Source organism: Semicossyphus pulcher, unplaced genomic scaffold (genome assembly GCF_022749685.1).
Source record: "Semicossyphus pulcher isolate SPU_LCO1_2020_fin unplaced genomic scaffold, fSemPul1.0.p SCAF_18, whole genome shotgun sequence".
Classification (NCBI taxonomy): domain Eukaryota; kingdom Metazoa; phylum Chordata; class Actinopteri; order Labriformes; family Labridae; genus Semicossyphus; species Semicossyphus pulcher.
In genome coordinates, this window is record NW_027211691.1 from 22501880 (window position 1) to 22524871 (window position 22992).

Genomic DNA, 22992 nt, shown 5'->3' on the forward strand with positions numbered 1-22992 from the left:
AAGTTTAATGCAAACTTTAATTCAAACTTTTCTAGCTTGAAACTATTAAAAATGTATTTAGTTGTGTCTTCCCAGTCTTTACTCCGGCACCCTTTCAGCAATTTCCGGGCTGCTGATTGCTCTATATCTCCAAAACCTTCTTAATTCGAAGGAATCAAAGACTACTGAGAGCAAATTGGAATGAACTTCGATTTAGAGCTGTCATGGTTTGCTGCTAAGATACTCGTTTTGAATGAGGGCCGATTAAGTAGCTCTCGTCATTGCCTTTAGAGTCTCTTACTGCTCAGCTCTCAGTAAGCAACCCAAAAGTGCTGAGGGAAACAATAGTAATGGGGACATGACTGAGGTTAATGTGACTCCTTCCTTATGAGGCGTGTCTGCGGTGAAGAAATATTAGAATGTGCGGGGAGAGAAAAACCCATGCAGAGACAGAGATAGCTGTATAGATTTTTCTCGCTGAATACTCGACGCTCACCTGACCCGGCCTTGAGCTCTCGCACACAATGACTTCCTCGTCCGTGGCTATTTCTGGCGGATTGTCGTTCATGTCCAGCACCTGGACGGTAACAGGGACGTGACTGAAAAGGCCGGGGTTGTCTGAGGCAGAGAGAGAGAGAGAAAGAACACACGACAAAGAAGATGAAAGTCAAATGTAAGCCTTAATAACAAAGTAGAGCATCAACACTGTAATCTTAAACTGGGACACTCTGTGCTCTTCTTATTAGTCTGCTTATGGGTTTTGTCTTAGGCTGTTCCACAGTAAAAGCACTGAGGGATGCGATGCTGCAGAAGGCAATTTGGTGTATTAAAGCGCATCTGATCATCTCAGCGCAGCATTTCTCGTCCCAGTTGGTGTGCTTGGTGTGACGCCTTATTTGCCCCTTGCACTGCACGAGCAACTCATGAAGCATGTGGAGCATATGCCTTACATCCGCTCATTTAAAAATCAAGCCGTAATGGCAACTAAATATCAGCCTGAGCCACTGAAATACATGAAAATGGTTTACGATACATAATTTAATACTTATAATTCGCCCAATCTAATTAAGATTTCATATAAATTGCAGCCTATTCAATCTGAATCCATACAGCATTATTGTGCCAAGAGTGCAGCAACGTGCAGCTAAAGTGTTCCTAGAAGTGAAATGAAACTAATGCACTTTTGTTTTCAGCACTTACTTTATAAAGCAACAACATACGGAGCAAAAACAACCTAGACTGTTACACAAACGGCTCAAATGTGGACAATTACAGATTTATGTTCAGTAATGGGAATTTGAGCTAGTCTCTCCTCAGAACACAAAGCCTAAAAACACCATTAGAAAACTTAACAACCAGTTTAAGTTACCTTGTTAAAGGGCCCTAGAGCAAGGCATCTGATCTTCAAGCAACCCAGTCCAAAACAAAAGAAGACGGGTTTAACTGTGCAGCTTTGCGTTGAAAAATAGCTTAGCGGAAGCTTTTCTTGAAGACATAAAAGTCATGATTTGTTGCAGTCTTTCTACTGGATTAATGTTTTAAGATTTCTATTAACTTTAGGTTTTCCATGCATGTTTTTTTAACACTTAAATCATAATCAAGCAAACTGAATTAAAGGGCCAGATCGCTGATTTTCAACCTCAGTACAATCATGCTATTATGGAGAGCTAATGCCATCATGGTAGAGAAAACAATGCAATTTCGCGCTACACCTTTGGAGGACACTATCCGCTTCTCCAATGGGCCCTGGAAAACCTCCACCAGAGGACGTTAAACACGTCATCTGGTCTACACTTCCTCAATCTAGGACGCCCGCCTCCAGCGTCATGACTCGTTCAAAATCGTCAGGTTAGAAATGTAGACTGCAAACCTAAAGATATTCTCGTATATATAGAACGAGACTACGAAACCACAAGCTGTTTGTACAACTTTCTCCACAGCTATGGTGCCAATTTCAAATATTATTACACCAGCTTTGACTGGCAGCTGCTTTTTCCAGGAGCAAATAGCTCCTTTAACATTTCAAATTTTTTGCAGTGTATATAATTCTGCTAAAACTAAGACTCAAAGTCACAAAAGTGCAGCAGTGTGAGGCTAAACTTCTCTGTAGTGAAACGCAATATATGCAATTTAGTGCTTTACTGAGCCCAAACATGCTCACTCTGTTAATATTTACACAAACTGCACAATTCAGAACAATGGTGGAATTTGAACTTAGCTTTCCTTACTATGCATAAAAAATGTCCCTCGATTTCCCTCCACTTTGAGTTCTGGTTGTACTGGGTAGCTCCCAGGTGTGAGTTTGTTTTACATAATGGAGCAGAACAGCAATGACAAATAGCATGCTAGCTCAGCAAAAGCTTCCTTGAATATACACGAGTCATGCAGGTGCAGCAATCTTTCTCTTTAATTAATGTTTCAGGTGTGTTTGCTCTTGGTTTTCTATGCATGTGTTTTTTCAGTGGTTGACATCACACCAGCTGTATTATAAGACGACACTATTAGTTTCTGGATCACCTTGATATTTGACAAATTGAATCCAAAAGCACAAATCGAATCATACATTCTCTAATTCACTCAGTCGCTGTGCTCTATCTACTTCCAGCGGCCATTAGAAGGAGGGGTAAAGACTTTGCAGGACGCTTTGTGGCTAGGACACTGTGTGTCCTTGCTCATTCAGACTGGTATAAATTTATCATTCTGCCTTTTGACACTGTCTTGGCATGTAAGAGTATCCTTGCATACTAAGGAGAGGCGTGGAGATAAAGGAACATTAGCATGCAGCACCTCCGTCAGTTGGCAAGAGATTTGCCTAATTGTGATTACAAATTACTGGAGTTACCTGATAGCAGTTCTTGAAGTTAGCGGTGCCTGCGTTGATTTAATTAATTTTCGATGTACGAAAAGACATTAAAACAATTGGGACTAATTTGATTTTGTAGTTAATTATAAGAAAAATACACTGTAACCCATTTGAATACATTCTTATCAATATGCAAATGATCTCCTTCATCCTTGTTTTCTCCTGAGCTCAATCGTTAATTTCAGTAATAACTCACCTGTTATTAGGCTGTGTTTCAATACTGTTCAAGATTGTGATAGTACTATTACCTACAACAATTAATAAAGCTATTGAAACATCCTGCTGTTAGAAAATAAGCAGAATTTATGAGAAGAAATAAGGCAGAAAATAAGCACAATGTGAGCATTTAAATGTCAAGTGGGTTGTATACAGCCTCTTCACTGTAACCCAGAAATGTAGAACTATAGCAGAAGATAAAGAAGCAAATAGTGCCACTGAACTGGTGAGCTCAAAAGCTGCAGGGCACAACCGCTTGTTGCAGTTTTGTTGAACCCTTATAGACCTTGTTTTTCTACTTTCTTTCCCAATAAGTAATTGACTTATAAGTCTTTACACACTTTAAACAAAGTGGCGTTGCAGTACATGTGTGCCCATTAACAGCCAGTATGCTGTTGAAGCGTCTTCGATGAAGACATTGAAGTGAATGTCTGAATAAAGCCTGCTCGGTGCCTACAGGCAGCTGCAGACTTTTACTGTGGGTAAAGGGAGAGTGTGCACTGCAGATTCATACTGTGTAGTCACTCCCTTTTTATGGAACCATCTTTTTGTTGATATTGATTTTGACTCCAATTTTACACGCTATGAATTTGAACCTGGACTGCTCTCTGACTATACGATCCCCTCCGGGTGTCTCGTTATCTCGAAAAGCTCTGGATAGAAGTATAGCACCGACCGTAATATTTTAAATTTCTACTCTTTAAATCATTCTTTTGTGGCACAAAACTCGACGATGATTTGAATGCGTTTGTGATAACGATTTATAATGTCTCCTGTTAGCTTGGGGCGAAACAAGATAAGTGTGGAGAGAAAGAGCAATCTCTTTTAAGTGCCTCTTTCAGGCAAATGCATAATAGTATTTCATGTGTTTACTACACTCCCTGAAGGTGTCGAAGTGGGAGAAATCTGCCCTGCTTATTAAAATATTTATATGTCAGAAGGTGAAAAGAATGGAGTGTGCAGTGTATCTGTACCTCCAAATCTGCTTATTTACCTGCTATTCAATGTCAGTATGATTGAAAATTATGTAGATTATGGAGAGAAAGTGCTTCGAAAGGTGATGAAATCTTGGGTCTAAGACTACATTAAAATTCTAACTTCGTATTGTTCAGAACATAATCAAAGTTTCCAGACTTTCTTCAACTTTCCAAGATGAAAATTAAAAGCAGAATGCGTCGAAGTAAAGTGTCAATATGACAAATCTGCATCTGCTCACTCTTGAATAGTCACGAGCAAACATAGAGCAGCAGATGCATTACATTTATTTTCAACGTTTGGTTAATGAAAAGAAACCTGGGTACCTACCAACCTCCGAGGCCATCACAGTGATGTTGTGCCAGGACATTTCTTCTCTGTCCAGAGGCTGCGTCGTCCGTATAAGCCCGCTGCTTTCATCGATTCTGAAGTACCTGACTCCTTCCTCTTTGCTGTCCAGGAAATACCTATGGGAAATAAAGATGAGGTCATCAAGATGGTGAATTATCTGGGACAGTTAGCAAGAATTATCTTGATTTACAGGTCAAACGATAGCGAGACTCTTAGGTAATAACTGGGCTAGCTTCACATTAAATTATTGTCACATGATGCTAACAACAACAGTCATTTCCTGGTTGAGAAGTGGCATAGATAACATACTGTCAATGAAGATACGGCTATGTGAAATTGGCACTTGTTTAATTCACGTCATAATTTTCAGCTGTAGCGTTTAAAGATATACAAACGGTGGTCCAACCTGTCTGATATTTCCGCTGTAGCTATTTCATGTGCTGTGATGCTTTGCTAAAGTCTGTGATAGACCAAACTACCCAATCTTCAGCCCTTAAGCATTACCGACAAGTTACTGAATGTACAGACCTGCTTTAAAAGTTGTTTAAGCTAATGCTAAGCTAAATACAGAGCAATAGCTTGCTAACCTCAATGCTCAACAGCAATGTTAGCCTAGCTAGCGCCCTTTTCAGACACTAAATCAAATGCTGTCCTTGAGCACCATAAAGGTGAGGGACTCACAAGAGACAGAAGTGTTAAAATCTAAGGAACAGAAGCCAACATTTACAGTCTGGATGGGTGAAGCTCCAAAAGGCTTTCTGTTTGTAGTCTGTGTTCTCTGAGCCCAACCAGGGATAACTGATGATATCATCAGGGCTATTTTTCCTGAGATAGCTCCCTTTAGAGTACCACTGCTCATTATGTGCAAACTGACCTTTGTGTAAAACCTGTGGAGGGCCCCTTTTAATCGAAATAGTGCTTAGTTAAATCCCTCAGAACCGCATGCAGGCGCTCAAAGTGTGTTTTTGGCCCATTGAGGCCTTAGAAAACCCATATTTATTTTCTTTGGTTTATTTTATATTTTGTAATAAAATGTATCAAACCAGAAAACAAACCCAAGAAAAATCCATGCATTGAAATGAAGGAAGCACAGAGGCAACACAAGCCGAAGGGGATGCTCTGATGCTCTCCAAAGTGTGGTCTCACCTCTATAGCACACAAACAGAATAATCCCGACTGCTTTTAAACTGACTGTAGGTCTTGCCGGAATGTATGGAAAATACACATTTCTAAGTCGAGAGCAATTACCTTCAATATTTAATAATGACAAAAGACGATGTTATGCCGGCAATGTTTACACTGTTGTAATGGCTTTCTAGCAGCACTGTTATCAACATAGCAGCACAGCAGGAATACAAAGCAGAAACAGTCGCTCCTCATGAGCCCAAGCACGAAATGAGCATTGACTGAGTATTCCCCTAATTCATCTCTTAATGACCTATTTACACCTTTAATCCAGCATTCATTCTCCTGAGTAACACAGCCTACGTCGACAAATTTCAATTGACACGAGATATAGTAATGGTATAGGGATATTAACGCCAGGATTGCATTAATGAACTGTTGGATTGCTTACAAGTTTACCCAGCACCCTCTGTAGAAATGTTGTCATGATTTATTAAATGCTCAGCCGCATAAGAGCATTAAGACTTTCAAGGCGAGTGCTTAGGTGCTAAGCATTGGCTTTGTCAAGGAAAAAACCACTGAAAGACACTTCAGGTCTGTTAATTACTACTACCAGTGATACATGTCGCGCTTTTTGTTGTTGGAGGGTTTATTTTGTTATTGCAGCAGGTAAGTCGCAAAGAGTATGTGTTGTTTAAACAGTCCATAAACAGAACACGTAGATAGCTAACAATGTTGTCTTTGGTAAAAAGACACCCCTTAGTTATACAACAAAAAGTGCAGCACATGTTTCTGTATTTCTTTACATTATTTAAGGTAAGTACTCTCTCTCTTTGCACTCTTGGCAAATTCAAACTGAAATACAGTAATTCTGGTACATCAAAAAAGTTTTCATTGAAAAAGCCTTGGAGTGTACCGAACATCAACAAGACTAAAGTATTGCAGCCTAGTGAGGCCATAACGCTCATTACAGAGCACACAAACAAAGTGTTGGAAAGATAAAAGACAAAAAAAAAACTGAGGGGCAACTTTGTTGTTCTTAAACGGGGTCAACATTTAAAAGTTGGCATGGAAATGGATGCAGCGACATTGCCGTATACAAACTTCTTAAGGGTCTGTCGCCTGTGAAGTGGTCATTTGAGAACATCTCAGCCTCAGCTTGTTAGGCCGAGATGTGCTCTTTCAGCCTCGGCCCAGCTCTCATTAAGGCAAAGGCTGCAATTATAGCTTTGTAAAGACACACATACGTCTAATAGGGTGGTCGCACACCTTCCAAATCCATCCATGCGATCCCTGCGCAGCAACAAGCTGATGATCATATCCGAAAAACAGGCAGGTTCTTGCAGAGCGCATGCTAAGGCCTCAATGTGTATCTCTTTGTTGGCCTCGAATGTACCCAACTGTTCTGAGAGCTTAGTACTAATAGATTGCTTCTGAGTAACAACATGCTAATGTTAGCATGCTAGGTTATCATCATATAATACTGTATAGCTGAGAATGAGGGGAAGTCTGTCGTGATTATGAGCTGAAATGTTGGATAATTGGGAATTTTGACCTGCTGATAATCTATATATAATAAGGGGACATAGCATGTAACCCATTTTTTTTGGACTACCGTTTTGAAGTTTGGCCTTTTTGTTATTGCCATATTTTTTGGAGTCTAAATTGGCCATTTTAGGACGACAGAGGGGATTTATATTGCTATGTTTCTATCTGGATTTAATCGGTCGCCAGTTTAGCCCGACCTCAAGCGAGCTCTTCTGTATTTGTTTTACTGTAAACAGAAGCAAGGAAGATCATGTTGTATGAAAGAAGACTTAAAGGAAGCGATTGAGAGCACAAACTCATCCTGAAAATGTTTCCTGAGATTATAAATCAACTGAGAAGTAGACTCATCTTCCCGTAGACTTCTATAAAATCTGACTTCCTTTTGCAGTCATCTGTGTTGCCTCCTGCAGGCCATTGAAGAATGGAGGTTAAAGACACGATGGCACAGGCATCTCTATTGAAACTTAGTGACTACATGCATGCATTTGTGTGTTTGTGTGTCATTGTTAGATTCACATTTAAATGTCTTTAAGAATATTCATATGTGTAAATATTTGTTTTGGAAGCCTGTCCTGGCATTCATCTGTTCTGCTTTCATCAATCTATTTGATATCAAATCTTTAAACTTGAAGGAAACAAAATGAATACTTAAGTTGAAGATGGGGCTGACTTGAATCCCTGCAGGGCTTTATAGTTAACAGGCCAAAAAGTTTTCATAACTGCTCTTGATGATTATGATAATGCATAAGAGCAACCAGAGGTAATGAGCCGTCAAGACTTTGTGCGCCTATTTAGATGTCAATTTCAGACCAACATTTGATTTGTCACTTCAATGACATGTTTATTTCGCTGCACGCATGGGCAGACTTGTGATGATCAAAGAGAGCCAAATACTGATCCCTGATGCATTCTGCATTCTGATGCAAACCCAGGGAGCAGTGGTATGGTTGTTTAGCTTTCTCTGGGTTCAAGTGGATGTCATCAAAATACTTCCCGCTGTTCTTCTTCATGTGCTGAACATTGGGAGTGATGTGCGGTACGGATGGACAAGGAGGAGGTATCCCACAAGGAGAGCAAGGGAAGTCTTTCATATGTAGATTTCCTTCTTGTTTATTTCAAATCTTCCACAAAGTCTTGAATCAAAGACTCATTTTCACCCTGTGTCTTCCCCCCATTTGAAATCGTTCATAATTCATCAAGAACCACAGGGCTGGCCACCCGAAAACGGGGAGGACAGTAGCTTGGTCATAAGTCACTGCTTAATGCTGTTTCGAAAACCCCTGGGCTCTGCAGCCTATGGCAAAGCTTTAAACTATGACCCTCTAACGCAACAGCAACAGAAGATTGCTTCTTATTGATATATCAGCAATACCTCATCTCATGGGGACTTTCGTGTTTACAGGTCCTTCATCATTTATGCCAAGGCTACAGAGGCAAATCAAATTAAAACAAGCAGTGCAGAGTTGCGTGAGTGTAATGTTTTGAAACGAGGCACCTGTGCAGAGTGAAAACCTGGGATTAGTCCACAGCCTGAGGGTGATATCAATCTTATTTCGACAGTACACAAGCATGTGTTTAGAGCGCATACAAATGTGCTAAGCTGTTGTATTACCGCGGGTTACTTCACAGGTTTGCAGACAAAATAACCATAAATCTAATGATGCCAAAAATGTGTGATTCATTTTGCATATTGCTGATTTTTTGAGGGGATGTGAAATATCAAGGGCATATGTTGCATCAGGGACAAACAAGACGCTGTTTAACGCATCTATGCAACATTATGATTTATGTTGGTATGACTCAAGACAAGTTCAAACCCTCTGGGGAAGTACTTCACAGGTTGAAGCTGCTTCATGCTATCAGATATATGTAAGGTAGAATTATACGAGGCAGATAAGTGACAAGCAAATGGTTCGTTAAACAAACATTTCTTGGAGGCTTATTAGTTGACTTAAACCTCACTGGATAAACCCAAAGCACCTCAGAGAGATTCCCCTGGTAAAACTAGAGTGAAAAACACAAACTCTGATCAAAGGATAAGTAAATAAGAGAGCAATTCTTGAAATGCCGCGACCAGACTGACAAATATTGACTTTCTCCTTATCGAAATTCTTGCAAAACAGGCTTTTTTTTTTTTAAAGAAATGTGAAGAAATCCATCTGGCAAAGGCTGGAATGTTTCTTATTAATATAATTTCCACGTCTGCAAGTTTTTGGGAACCAATTAGTTGACAAAGTGACAGAGTTACATTGGCTGCCGGTCACATCTAAAGGAGCGCTCAGCCTCAAAATAAGCCTCATCATGTTAGAAACCTCCTTTACCCTTTGCTGTTGCAGTGGCCTTGTGTAATACCTCATAACGAGAAACAGTGCAATCATCTTACCTGACAGGACTGTTCCTGCTGTCAGGATCTCGAGCCAATACAGCTCCCACCTCCGTGCCGCTCGGCGCGTTCTCATACACGTCCAAGATATAATGGTCTATAGAAAAGACCGGGGCTTCGTCCACATCCCCGACTGTGATTTTAAGTGTGGCAGTGTCTTTGAAGGAACCAAGATAAGAGTAACGAGGATCCACATGTGTATTCACGCCCTCAATGTGGAGGGTGTAGGTCTTCTTCCTCTCGTAGTTCAGAGGCTGTCGGGGAAAAAGGCACCGTAGGGAAATGAGATTAGCACGCCCGTAGTACAAAGTTGTTACACTTCATCTGGCAGGATCACGGGAAAAGAAGTGAAAGCTTACTCCGAGTCGACACTGCACGCACATAAAAATAGGTGTAATCACAACAAAGAGGAGAGTGAAATGAGTCAAATTGGACCAATATTAACTTAACTAGACCAAATGTAATTAATTTAGTTGTCTGACAGCAATTTAATGCCATGTCTGCTGACAAGAAATGTAACTTAAGTGGATAATAAGTAGATGCAATCCTGTGGCGTCTTCATTGTAAACAAAATAGACATTTTTAACGTCTTTGACAGACCTTTTAAATGCATTTCTTATCACGTGTAACGAAGCCTAATTGCTTTGACTTATTTGGGACTTTTGGAACATGTCCCATCATCTTGATTTCTTCTTCTTCTACTCTTTCTTTATGCATTGTTACCTTCTAAAGTGTATTACTTCCGCCAATTATTACCCCCCTTTGCATTGTGTACGCACGAATGTCTACATATGATGGTAAATAATAATTTTGCTTTACAGCAGCACCTGGTTAAAATCTCCACTGTGTCCAAACAAAAGCCTGATAAGTGGAATTTTTCCTGGTGGATTCTCTGAAAGAACCCTCAGTAGGCCGCATGTCCTTACCTTCTTGAGGCTAATGATTCCCTCCCTCGTGTCCCTGTCCGTGGATATGGAGAACATGTTGGCCCCCTCTGAGTTAATGATGCTGTACTTGATGTCCGCATTGACGCCCAGGTCCTCGTCGTTGGCTTTGATCTTCCCTACAGGTTTCCCTACTTGAGCTGATTCCGGAACGTACAGCTGGTAATTTTCTGCGGATGAGAATGAATGCGCACCCGTTCAGAAACAGCAAAACACAGTTTTAAACAGAAGCTGATCTGCCCCTCATCATTCTCTGAATGTCCCACTAAAAAAGGACTTAGCTAAGCACTTTGACTCTGTCACCATTTGTTCCTGAGGGAATGTCATTAAAAATTCTCTGCAGTGCTCCAGCTGACATTAAACGCTTAACCGAGGTTGATAGCGCTGCGACTGAGCAGATCAAACTCTGAGGCAGATGATTATTGAGAAAATGTTGATGGTTTTGAAATAGTTTGTCCCCGCAGCACAAAAATGGAAAACTGGCTGACAGGGATTGAGCTTGATGAGGCTCTTTAGAGGCGGAATCACAACTTTGTTAGTATTTAAGTATATCATTAAAATGGAGACAATTCAGACTTCAAAACAAACTCCTCTAATTTTCATTTATTGGTAATTTAACTGCAATATTTAACACAATAATGAAATGTTAAACATCTTAGGGAGGGATACTGAGTAGGCCTGTGAGGGGAAGCCTTAAATATCCATGATTTGTTCTTTAAACCCTCATTTTTTGATGTATGGTTAATCAACGCATGCTACAGTGATAATAAAGGAATTTTGTATCTTTAAACAGAGTGGTTAATCTTTAAAGGGCTGCCTGTCTTTAACAGACTGTAAAACTTTTGCTCCATAATAAATGAATTAAAATATAACCCCCATGACTCTCCACATCTACAGGTAAAAACAGCACAGAACTCAGCAGTAACGCTGTTTCAGGACATTTAACTGCCTCAGGAAGCTTTAGTCGAGGTCCTCTGCTTGAGGCCAAGAATAGTCGAGAAAAGCTGATTGTATTTCGAGCCACAGCTTGGCCATTTAATGCGATAGGAGCTGATGCATTCAGGTTAGTAGTAGTAACATGTTGGTAACATTAACATTTTGAGCAATAAGCCTTCTGGATAGTTAACTAGCAGAGACGCCTGAAGGCAACAATTCATCAGGGTTAAGAGTTTCCAAATAGAGGCTATGGCAACATGCACCTATCTTATTATGGTGTATAAAAGGAACTACAGCCTGTATATTCAAAGTAAAGTTGTGTACATACTTTGAGGAAACTTGGGTGGGTTGTCGTTGATGTCCGTCAGAGTGATGTTGATGGTGGTCGAGCCAGAGAGGCCTCCGACCTGGCCTGCCATGTCTTTGGCTTGGATAACAACAGTGTAGTGTTCCCTGGCTTCCCGGTCCATGTTGGCTAAGGCAGTCCTGATGATTCCTGCATGGGTTGAAGACAGCAAAGCATTTGAGCAAAAACTGCATTTATAAGATCTCTCACATAAAAGATAAAGCATTTCTATATTAAGATTAAGATTTATGGACTGCTCATAAAGCGCTGCATCAAACTTTCCTTTAAAGACTAACACCATAAAACTGCTTCTTTCATCTTTGTTTCTGCTGGTCTCTCATTGTCAAGGTTAGCCTTTCCTCACTTCTCATTATATTTAAAATGACTATGCAACCTTGGATCGGGACAGAATGCAACTTTCTGAGGCACCCACTCTATCACATTTATTACTACAATAACACAGCAAACACAGCCATGAACTTTCACAATGCTAACTCCGTGATATATGAGTGCAACTCTGCCCACTGCCGAGAGAAACAGTGCACAGGTAAATTGCAACGCGGTAACAAAACCAAAAAGAGTATTTGCTTCCTGTGTTGCTGGGTGGAAGGTGATTTACTGGATGTAATAGCTGCATGTCCTGCGCACATTTTTCTCTATCTGTGTGTGTTCCAGTCTTTGTGTGGAGCCTTAAGGTGTCTGTTTGTCTATATTAGTTTTTTGTGTGATTCTTTGCTCGAGGGTTAATTCCCCATTTTAGCTCCTGAAACCACATCACCACCTGGAGCCTGATTTAATATGTTCTACCAGTTACACCAGTGGTTATTGTAAATCTTGCTTTTCCCCAGAGCAAAGACCCTCAGGCCGCCATTGAACTCATGTTCTCGTGAACTTGTGAACCCTGCGATAATACACAACGATTGACCAGGAGCAGTGAGACCAGGGAGGGAATGGGATGGCGTTGATCATGATGGTAAATGGACCTTACTGCTGTTGCCTCATGGTGCGAGCGGAAATCACGACATGAAGCGACATCTGATCAAATGGTTTTGGGCAATGAATCATGGCCTTACTTACACCACCCAAGGCTGGGAAAATGGCTTATTTCCTGAACTATTTTCTTAAATTTGGGCTATTTTTTATCCATTTATTGTTACGAAGTTCTTACTGCCTAAAATCACACTACTCTGGGAATGAATGCATATAATGCCGTTTTCATATAAATGGCTGATAAGTAGAGCAGCCCCTGAAGATTTTGCCGGTTGAAACAGATCTGGATTTTCAAAACGAAGCTTCTTCTTCTTCTTTCCTTTTCTTTTAGTTTAGCATCACACCAAACTCCTACATCAGCCTACATTGGCCCTATGTTTTAACTGGGAGCAACCTTACTACAACCTTACAACCTATACTTTATCTTTTAACCAAATGTAGGATTTTCATCATCTAGTGAGCTTAGTGAGAAGCTAGCCCTGCCAAAGAGCATTAGAGAGACATCCATCCATCCATCCATTATCTATACTGCTTATCCTGTTCAGGGTCGCGGGGGGTTTGGAGCCTATCCCAGCTGTCATCGGGCGAAGGGCAGGGTACACCCTGGACTGGTCGCCAGTCAATGATAGGGTTAATCACCAATTAACTTTATAAGCATGTCTTTGGACTGTGGGAGGAAGCAGGAGACCCCATTAGAGAGACACATATACTAGATGTCTTACTCTACTAGAGAGACAAGTATTTAAATTGAAACTGCCTTAGTTACTGTTTTGCTAGTTGTTATTGCCAGTTTTGTCTTTGTGGAAAGGAGAAAACCAATGTGGAAATTCAGCTTTGGCTAAACGATGAACACCAACGCTAACGACCTATAAGCAGCGCCAAACAAGCTAGCAGCAGCTACGCTCGCGGACCATCCTGATCTCCTGAGTATGTGGAAGAGGAGTGTCAAAGAAGCTGATTTTTAACTTGAATCTGCATTATTTAGTGTTCTTAACTATTTTAATTATTAATTCACTGTATTTTGTATTCTGTGTTATTTTTGCCTAATGTCATATTTCTTTAAAATGCTCTGTTTTAAACTGTGCAGAGCACTCCTCTATGTATGAATGGTGCTTTATAAATACACTTGCCTTGTCTTAATTATCAGGTCTGTTGGTTTTAGAGGAGAAGGAACCAGTAAAGGACACTGAAGGGTCATTTTGTGACTTGATTTAAAACGTTCACAGACTGCCGAGCTGCTGCTCCTTCATGGCTGTGTGTACAATGACACAGCTAAAAAGTTAAAGGGCAGATATCTGACGGACAAAATGCAAGAGTCTGTTCAACTGATTATTCCAATAATCAACTTATAGGGGGCCGCCCTCCTCATGAGCATGTTTATTTTGTACTCCTGTGTCCATCTGTTACGAGGCCTTCCTTTCTGACTCTTTCGATTATTTTCTAACTCACAAGTGTTCCAGTATACCGTATCACATTATGCAGGTGCTGTCACAGCCAATATATCTCTGTAGTCAGAAGACCCAGAGGCAGCTGTTTGCAGCAAAAAAATAAAACACACAAAAAAACACAGTACACCACCTGCCATCCACGATATGACAATCACAATTTCGTAAGCAGCTGGTCAACTTAGTGGAGCATTTAGCAGCTAAAGAGCCACATACTGTTTAATATAGATTTAAAGGGAAGTAACTATTGGACTTCAATTCGCAAGTTGGCCACAAACATGACTCCATATGAATACTTTTGTCCACCATTAATCATAATAAACATGTTCTAAAACGATGAACAAGACACACTACACTGCCTACTGTAATTGTATGTCAACACAGTGAAGCTATCTATAGATGGTGGGATTACTTAACACGTAATCCACTCACATAGGGGTTTTCCTCACAGCCATGGATTATGGTCTTTAAATGTCCTGTAGTACTCTTCCTCCAATTTAAATCTTGACAGCTTGAATTTCACAAAAAATCTTTTTAAAGTGAATTAATGCAGTTTTATGATCCTAATTTTACAGAAGAGTCAGCTTTAGCAGTGTTATACAATAGGTCATTTCCCTCTTTCTCTCTCCAAGACTCCATAGACAGAAACTAATCCACTCGCCTCAGGCAGAATAATCATTAAAAGTGGGTCAAGGAGCAAGACAGCCAACAGTATTAAGATCCAGGGGATCTAAGGTTACGCATCATCTGTCACACTGAGTTGTGGCTGAAGGCCCGTAGACGGCCTGTGAACCTGGACTCGTCAGCTGTCAATCAACAAACAGGGAAACTGTATTATAAATAACATGACAGACAGAATGTAATAGCAATAATGTACTTACAGGCAAAGGAAGATGAGTAGAAAGAGTTTAACCCTTTGAACTCTGCACTAGAAATAGTCATAAATTATATTTGGTATATTTGCGGATTGTGATGTTCGTGGAATATCTTCAAATGCTTCATATCCCCAGAAAGGGGTTATGTAAACCCATCCATCCATTATCTATACCGCTTAGAGCCTATCCTAGCTGTCATTGGGCGGGAGGCGGGGTTACACCCTGGACTGATCGCCAGTCAATTACAGGGCTGTCGCATAGAGACAACCACACCTACACCTACGAGCAATTTAGAGTCGCCAATGAACCTAACGAGCATGTCTTTGGACTGTTGGAAGGAGCTGGAGTACTCAGAGGAACCCTGCACTGCACCAACGTGCAGCCCGATATATAAGTCAATAAACTATAACGATTGATAAAAGTACTGAAAAGGTTTTAATTTCAGATCCTTTTTGTGAACAACTATCACCCTGGATCGTGACCTCTCCCTGCCACCGTCACATTTTAGCACATTTTATTTCTGCATTTTACAACATCATGATGTCATCAACAGAAACGCAATGTGATAATACAAAAGGCTGAAGCCTTAAGATTTTTGTTACAAAAAGAATGAAGACATACTATAGTTTGTTTTCAATTTAAAAAGGGATAATAAGGAACAATATCCCGCTGCCATTTAACAGGTCTGTTTTGAAAGGGTTCATAAGGAGTCAGAAAATTGTGTTCAAGAGTTGAACTAATGTCAAATGATTTTGTTATCTTACTGTAAATGTAACATTAAAATATGAACATGAAAGGTGATTGCTATGAATGAGCTGTGAATACTTTCTCCTGCTGCATCACCAGCGGTATAAATAAAGTCTGAACTATTGATTCCTCCACTTTGTCTGTCTCTGTCGCCTGATGCTTTTAGACTTCTTCCATAAAAAGGACAGAATCAGCCAGAGCAGTTAAGAAAGAGTTTTTTAATGCAAGATGTCACAGTGCACTATGTGTCCTTAAATTCCTCTTTCGAGCAGCACAGAAACCAGATTTAGGCACTTTTTTGTGAGGTACTTTCAAACAAATTGCAGAGGCTCACTGTTTTATGTACCAACTCTGATAGAGTCTACTTCTTGTACAGTGTCATTTAGTGTGTATTAGTTCTGCTTGCAAAAGAACAACCATTAAGTGGAGCAGCAAGCCAGGCAGACACTAATGCGGTGCAGCGCTTTATTCCGAGGGACAATCAAAGCAAATACAAAAATATCTTTTATTTGGATCCCTCTGCACACTTCGTTTATGCATTAAAGTGTTTGATATGAGAATATGTTCTGGATCTCACAGTGATAATATTAGTTATATAAATTAACTGCAGTTCAAGTTGAACGATTAGCCCAATTAAATAGGAGTTAATTAACCTGTGGGTTTGCAGTGAATCATACTTACACTTGAAGTTTATTCTGTAAGTGACACACTGAGGACTGTCTGAACTGACTTGATGATATAGAATTGCTGCCCTTCCTTTAAATGCACATAAATAATGAACACCAGCATTTATATTTTGGGACTTTTAGAATTCACTGTGATCTGAAGAATTTGAATATATTAAACAGTTTTTGTTGTATGATTACAGTATGCCTCCGCCAACAAGCTCTGTTTTTTAAAAATGTTTGAAAGAATGCATTACCCTTAAAACAAACATTAGAAGGCCTCCATTAAACAGGAAAGGTCGCACCACATTCTGACAACATCTCCCTCTTTGTTGTTATGTTGTACGACAGCCCTCCAGGAGATCGCAATAATGGGACAGGGGTAGCCCTTTTCCCAGGACATTACGACGTCACAGCAAGTGGACCTTTGAAATTGTGGGTACAAATTGTCCTTTTATGTGAAAATGTGACACAATTGGAGGAGGAATTCTCGAGTTATGGTCAAAAAACTTTTTTGAGAGATCTCAACAACCTTTGGCTTCTGACAAGCTAATTTCTAAGCAGCTCATCCTTTCACGGACGATCCTTTTTGACATCAACGTCCAAAAGGATGTTCATGCCAAATCTGAAGACATCCCCTCCAGGTGTTACGGAGATATTTTGAACACAAAAGTGGAGGGAACAGATGGAGTGACGGATGGAAGAACGGATGGGTGGACTCATGACCGTATGTACAGATGGACAAATTATGGATTCCAATATAAACACAACTTTAATCATCGTAATTTTCGAATCATAAAAGCCTTTCACTCCTCCGCTCCCATGGAGAAACGCCATAAACCTTACATATGTAACAAAACATTTCCAAGTGTCAGAACACGGGGCATTTTATTTTCAGCACACTGTTCTTTTGAAATGCCAGGTCTCAGCATGGATCTGCTGCCTTTCTTGTTTTCTAAACTAATCAAAGTGCTTGCAGCCACTTTGCTGTAATGATGCGAGGTCTGCAAACTCAATTGGAAGTCCTTTGTTATTAACCAGAGTCTTAGCATTACTTAACCTGGGGTCCTTGAGAGACACAGACCTTGGCAAGTGGCCACACTTCCCATTAAAACAACACCAAGACAGACGATCTGACCTTTCAAGTCTCTTATTACCCCTTTGCTCATGAAGGCGCATCGCTCTGAGCGATATTTCACAGCAGCGGGTTTAGGAATGATGAGGACGCACTAAAAGTTTGAGATTATAGTTTTTGGCTGCGGTAATTCTTGTGCGCTGAAAGTGAGGGTGATCTGCTGTCAATCATTTGCTATCAAACAAACAAATGAGAAGGCCCTGACTTCTCCTACGCAAAGAAAACACTCATTATGAAGGGAGATATGTGAGCAGCTAGGAATGTGCAGCTGCACATTCTCAGCGGATGAAATACAGCGAAGTTACAAACCTACAATCATTCTGCTGCATTCAGTCTTAAATGAAATTCTTTAACAATACAGCAAAGGCCACAGAGGGATTCTGTGGAAAGAGCAAGTACGTGAAAGGTATGTCAGTACTTTGACATGAGGATCGCACCCCTGAACTCCCTTCCCTGACCATTTCTGATCCGTAATACCTCAGATAGTCTCCGCCAAATCTCTATGGAGCTCGTGAGTTAATTTAGAAAATAATTGAGAAAGAGCTGACTTCCCTGAACCTGGGCCCATTTGACACAGTGAGGTGGTTAGCCTTTTCCTCAACCTCCCCAGTCTATTAAAGTTGATACCATCACACTATCCACCTCTTTGTCTGGCTGGAAACTTCTAAAGGAGGACAATCTCCTGGGTGAACAAAAAGGATTATAGGAGATTACTAAAGCGCTCTTCAATCTCCAGCTTCAGGAATCTTGGTTTTTGGCCCATCCAATACGATGTTATCCCTGTGTGTCTGAACTCTTAACATTTCTGGAGAAAAAAGGTAGATAACACCAACAAAAGCGGCTGTAAAAATCATAAAGTACTTCTTTTAACTTCCAAAGATTTCATGTTGGTTTGTGTATCTGACTTAGCATATCTTATCGGACTGCTCGAGACTCAAGTGATTGACAAATAGACGGCTTTTTCCTTGATCCAAACTGAGGTAAGACGTAATCCATGAACCGCTAAAACGTCTTGATCTGTGTCAGCTCCTTCAATAAACTCGAACACTCCCAAATCCCAGATCAGCAGAGATATTAGCCTATTTAGGATGCAAAAGGGACTTAGAGGTTCTGCGGAGTGGTGTGTCTTCGCATATGTGTGTGTGTGCCAGTACAGATGTGAGGTGGGGCTAAGGGGGGGTGATTCGACTATGAGACTCTAGAGGAACAACCTTGATGCCTCTGCGGGTAAGTGACAGATGCACAGTAGTGATGGGGAAGACAGGAGTTACGACCCGGCTATAAAAAGGATAAATGCAGCCACCGTCTAAGATGTACTTTTGCTGAGATATTGGAAGCTGTTATAGAAACTGCTGGCTTGCAGTTTTGAAATTTGCAAACCATGTAATCAAGTAAAGCCATTGCAGTGAATGTTCTTAACACAGTTAGCATGTCGCTTATTAAATATAACTAGTCTGGCGAAGCTAATATTGTAAGAGCACTATGACAAAAAGTGTCAGAGCGTTCCCAGAGTAGATCCATCAAATGTACATCCAGGAACCACTTTTAACTTTTATCCTGCGAGATTTGCATTCAGTGAGCAGAGGTCCAGTCTAATACTCTGCTGTCCTTGTGCGTCTGCTCTTGCTGACCAAAATCCCCAGACATGTCAAAACATAAGCAGCAGGTCGGGTACTCAGGGTCCTTCTTAAAGGACACAGAGGTAGCTGTTCTTGGAAACTCTTGACCTCAACAAACCTTTGTACCCATCAAGCTTCAACGTTAATTTATTAAACATGTTGACATTTTTGTTGATTAGTTTGGCTGTTTTTTGGTGAACATTAAACATTTACTTTTGCATAAAGTTAGCAGAGAAGACCAATATTCTCTCATACCTGTCTGTTTCATTTGAAGCTACAGCCAGCAGTATGTTAGCTTAGCTTAAAAATAGGGGAATGACTAGCTGTCTAAATGTTTAATATGAAGCTACAGCCAGCAGCCTGCTAGCTTAGCTTGAAAATAGGGGAACAACTAGCTGTCTATACGTTTAATATGAAGCTACAGCCAGCAGCCTGTTAGCTTAGCTCGGAAATAGGGGAACAGCTCTGTCTAAACGTTTAATATGAAGCAACAGCCAGCAGCATGTTAGCCTAGCTTGAAAACAGGGGAACGACTAGCTGTCTAATCGTTTAATGTGAAGCTGCAGCCTGCAGCCTGTTAGCTTAGCTTGAAAAAAGGGGAACAACTAGCTGTCTAAACGTTTAATATGAAGCTACAGTCTGCAGCATGTAAGCTTAGCTTAAAGGTTCGTCTATCAGTTGGCTGTCTGAATATTCAACATTGAGCCAAAGCCAGCAGGCTGTTATCTTAGCATGAAACTAGGGTTCAAGCTGTTGTTGTTTTCATATTTCTTTTATGGTTTTTGTATGAATGAAACACACACATAACATTTTTGTTTTGCATTTTGATTTTAAACCTTAAAGATGTAGTCAAGCTAGCCGTTTCCACTTGTTTCCAGTCCTTATGCTAAGGTAAGCTAATTGCTGTCCGCTCTAGCTTTATTGTAAAGATATGGGAGTGGTATCAGTCCTCTCGTCTTACACTCTGCAACAAAATGAATATTGTTGAGATGATACTTCTAAATTCATTTTAGGGAAATCATTAAAACCTGAACTTCACTGCTGTCTCTATATGCGTTTGTACTCATGAGTGCAGGAAATGGTAGTGAATCAAAGGTATGCAGGTTTTCACTCCAGCCATGCACCAGGTGATTTCACTGATTAGTCTCTCCACTCTTATTGAATGTGGGAAAATCAGTGGCCTTCGTTGCTGTAATGAACATGTTGAATGAAAACCTGCAGTCTCGGTGCTTCAGTGACTGACAAGTGGATAATCTTGACACACCTTTAAATTCAAATTTGCTGTGCTTCAGATAATTCTAAGGATACCATTGACAGAGTAATCTGCACACAGTTTAAGAGGTTTAAACATCTGCTAGTATTTTGTGTAACAATTTTGAGCATATCAAAGTCTTAACTGCGTCTATGTACTTGCAAAACATGCTTTGATGCACAATTTTGGATACATTTTTTAAAGAATTGTAAGGCCATAAACAATGTTTTGCAATGTCAAATTATAACAACACAGTACAAAGATGCCACAGTTGTTTTCATCTGCCCACATATTCCCCCAAAGGCATTCCTTCATTATCACTTGTATCAGTTACATTGCTGTCTTTACACCGTCTGTGTCATGCTCATTTATCTCCTTAGTGAAGTAAATCTAATCCAAAATTCGTATCTCTCCTTTTTCGCATGCTGCATGACACCAGCAAAGATGCATCAATTACAATTTTACATCCATGATTGAATCCTATTTCCAGAGGAGTCGAGCATCTGCCTAAATGCTGTACCCTGAGTTAATTAGAAGGTTAAGAAGTATGAACTCAGTGTCATTTCGTATTGAGCTGTTAACATGTCTGTTATCTGACTTTGAAACGCAGAACGTGTAATGGAATTTGACTCTCCTTCGGTAAAATATTTAACATACATAAAATATTTATTATTACTGGCGATTTACTTTGCACTTGAAATAATTATTTAATCTTCTTACTTCTGTGTACAGAACAATTTGTCTGTCTAAGAAGCGGTACGGTCATAAATTGCTAATTTTAAAGATTTGACATTTAAAGAGATAAGGTGAGAGGCCGTGTACTTTATGTCTAAAAGATGATTATGGCAATGAGTGTCTTTATATATTCGTTTTACAGAGAAAGAAACGGGTCAATTAAAATGTACTACAGAATTATACCAAGCATAAAATTGGAAAAACTGTTCAAATGTCAGAGAAAAAGTGTCTACATCCAAGAAAGAATTTCCAACTGCCAAGATTGCGTATTGAGTAATGATTTTACACATGTACTGTATGTCAGTTCATGAAGAGCAGTACTCAACAGGCGGAAATTGTTGTACAATGTGATCTGGAGAAAGCTGGCAGGCTAGTTGGATTTAAAAGGGAACCTGCATTAACAACTGTAGATGTAGTGAAGGAAAGATGTACACATAAGGCAGCCTAATGAGCATAATTGTAGAGTTGCATTATGGGAAATGTAGGATCCATTGTTTCTGGAAGCTTGAGTCTTACAGGGGACTAAAAGTGAGGATATCTCAGGCTCTGCTGCTTGGACTTGGATTGGTTTTGATTCAACCTTTCACTTTCTGAGTCCTACATCTTTTAATAAGAACATAATTAAATTGCTATAGTACTCTTTATTTTATTTTATTTTATTTTTAAGGAGCATCTTAGCAAATCATGGGACTATTCAGAAAAACTAGCCGTAGTTAACTTTGCAAACAAAATCAAAATTGCTGCAACGCTAATTGAACTGAAGACAGCGGTGCAGTTTACCAATTATGTAACCAATTAAGTCATTACATAATCAAGTATTATTTATTTTGTCAAATTAAAGCACAGTATTTTAATTCCAGCTGACAGATCACAAAAACTGAATGGAGTATTGAGAATTTCAGCTGGAACACTAGTGTATGTTTGCTCTGCCAAGGCAGCCTTTTATATAAGCCATTTGTCCTGCGCCTGTGGTCAATTTCCCATTTAATACAATTCCCAAACAGCCAGACAGGCCTGCAGTTGCAGGTGGGTGTGAGATGATCAAACCCATTAGCCAGGGAGTGGAAACAGGTAAAACGGTTAACTTTGTTGCTTGCTGAGGATTTAGGTCACGCCTGAGACAGTCATTTGGGGATTCCTCCTGCACCATATGTGCAAGCCAAATGCTATCATTACCCTCTGTCCTTAAATGATCCTTCCTTCTACCTCATGGGTCTTGTAAAATCTGTCACAGTTGTATCTGGCCAGCAGACCAAGGTCAAATGGGAAGAGGTGGATTTGTTGGTGTGTGTGTGTTTGGACTTGTGTGTACTGTTAATCCTGCTAATGATACATGTCTATCCCATTGTGTCGTCTCCACAGTATAAACATGGAGGGAGCCGGTACCTGTGGATGTAACGAGCTAATGCACTGGGAGACATGTGCACCAGCAGCTTCAGTGACGCTCAAATGTGGCAGCACGCCAACACAACTACTTTAAGACTGGGGCTTAGCATATTAAAGAACACATGCAAGTGCGAATCCCTCCATGTGCCCGTTTTCCACTGACCACTGGAGTTCCTTGGTCCTAATTTGAGAGAGGAAAGCTGGTTTGCCAGTGGCGAAAACAACAGCCGACTTGTATAAATTAATACGTGTGGGAGGAATAGTGCTGTGCAGAGAGACTGCAGCTGCCTAGGCCTTCTATCACGTCCCTACTCCTCTGCACGCCCCACGCTGAATTACAATGCAGACAAGATGCCGAGTCAGCTCAAGCAAAACAAGCCATCTGATGTGTCTAAAAGCACGCTGCATACGGGAAAAGCACGGAAAATCACTGTAGAAAAATCAGTTTTACACTCAAAACATGATTTTAAGTAACAC

General features: G+C 40.3%; 1 protein-coding gene across 1 annotated transcript in view; it reads right to left on the reverse strand.

The window, feature by feature from the left end:
* The window catches only part of LOC138595571 (cadherin-18), a 95837-nt gene that overhangs the window by 23870 nt on the left and 48975 nt on the right, over positions 1-22992 (reverse strand). The window contains exons 5-9 of the mRNA XM_069666866.1: positions 11649-11816; positions 10367-10554; positions 9441-9694; positions 4364-4500; positions 476-597 (exon numbers count right to left, since the gene is read on the reverse strand). Coding sequence (XP_069522967.1) covers positions 476-597; positions 4364-4500; positions 9441-9694; positions 10367-10554; positions 11649-11816 — 869 coding nt within the window. The remainder of the gene's footprint in view (positions 1-475; positions 598-4363; positions 4501-9440; positions 9695-10366; positions 10555-11648; positions 11817-22992) is intronic.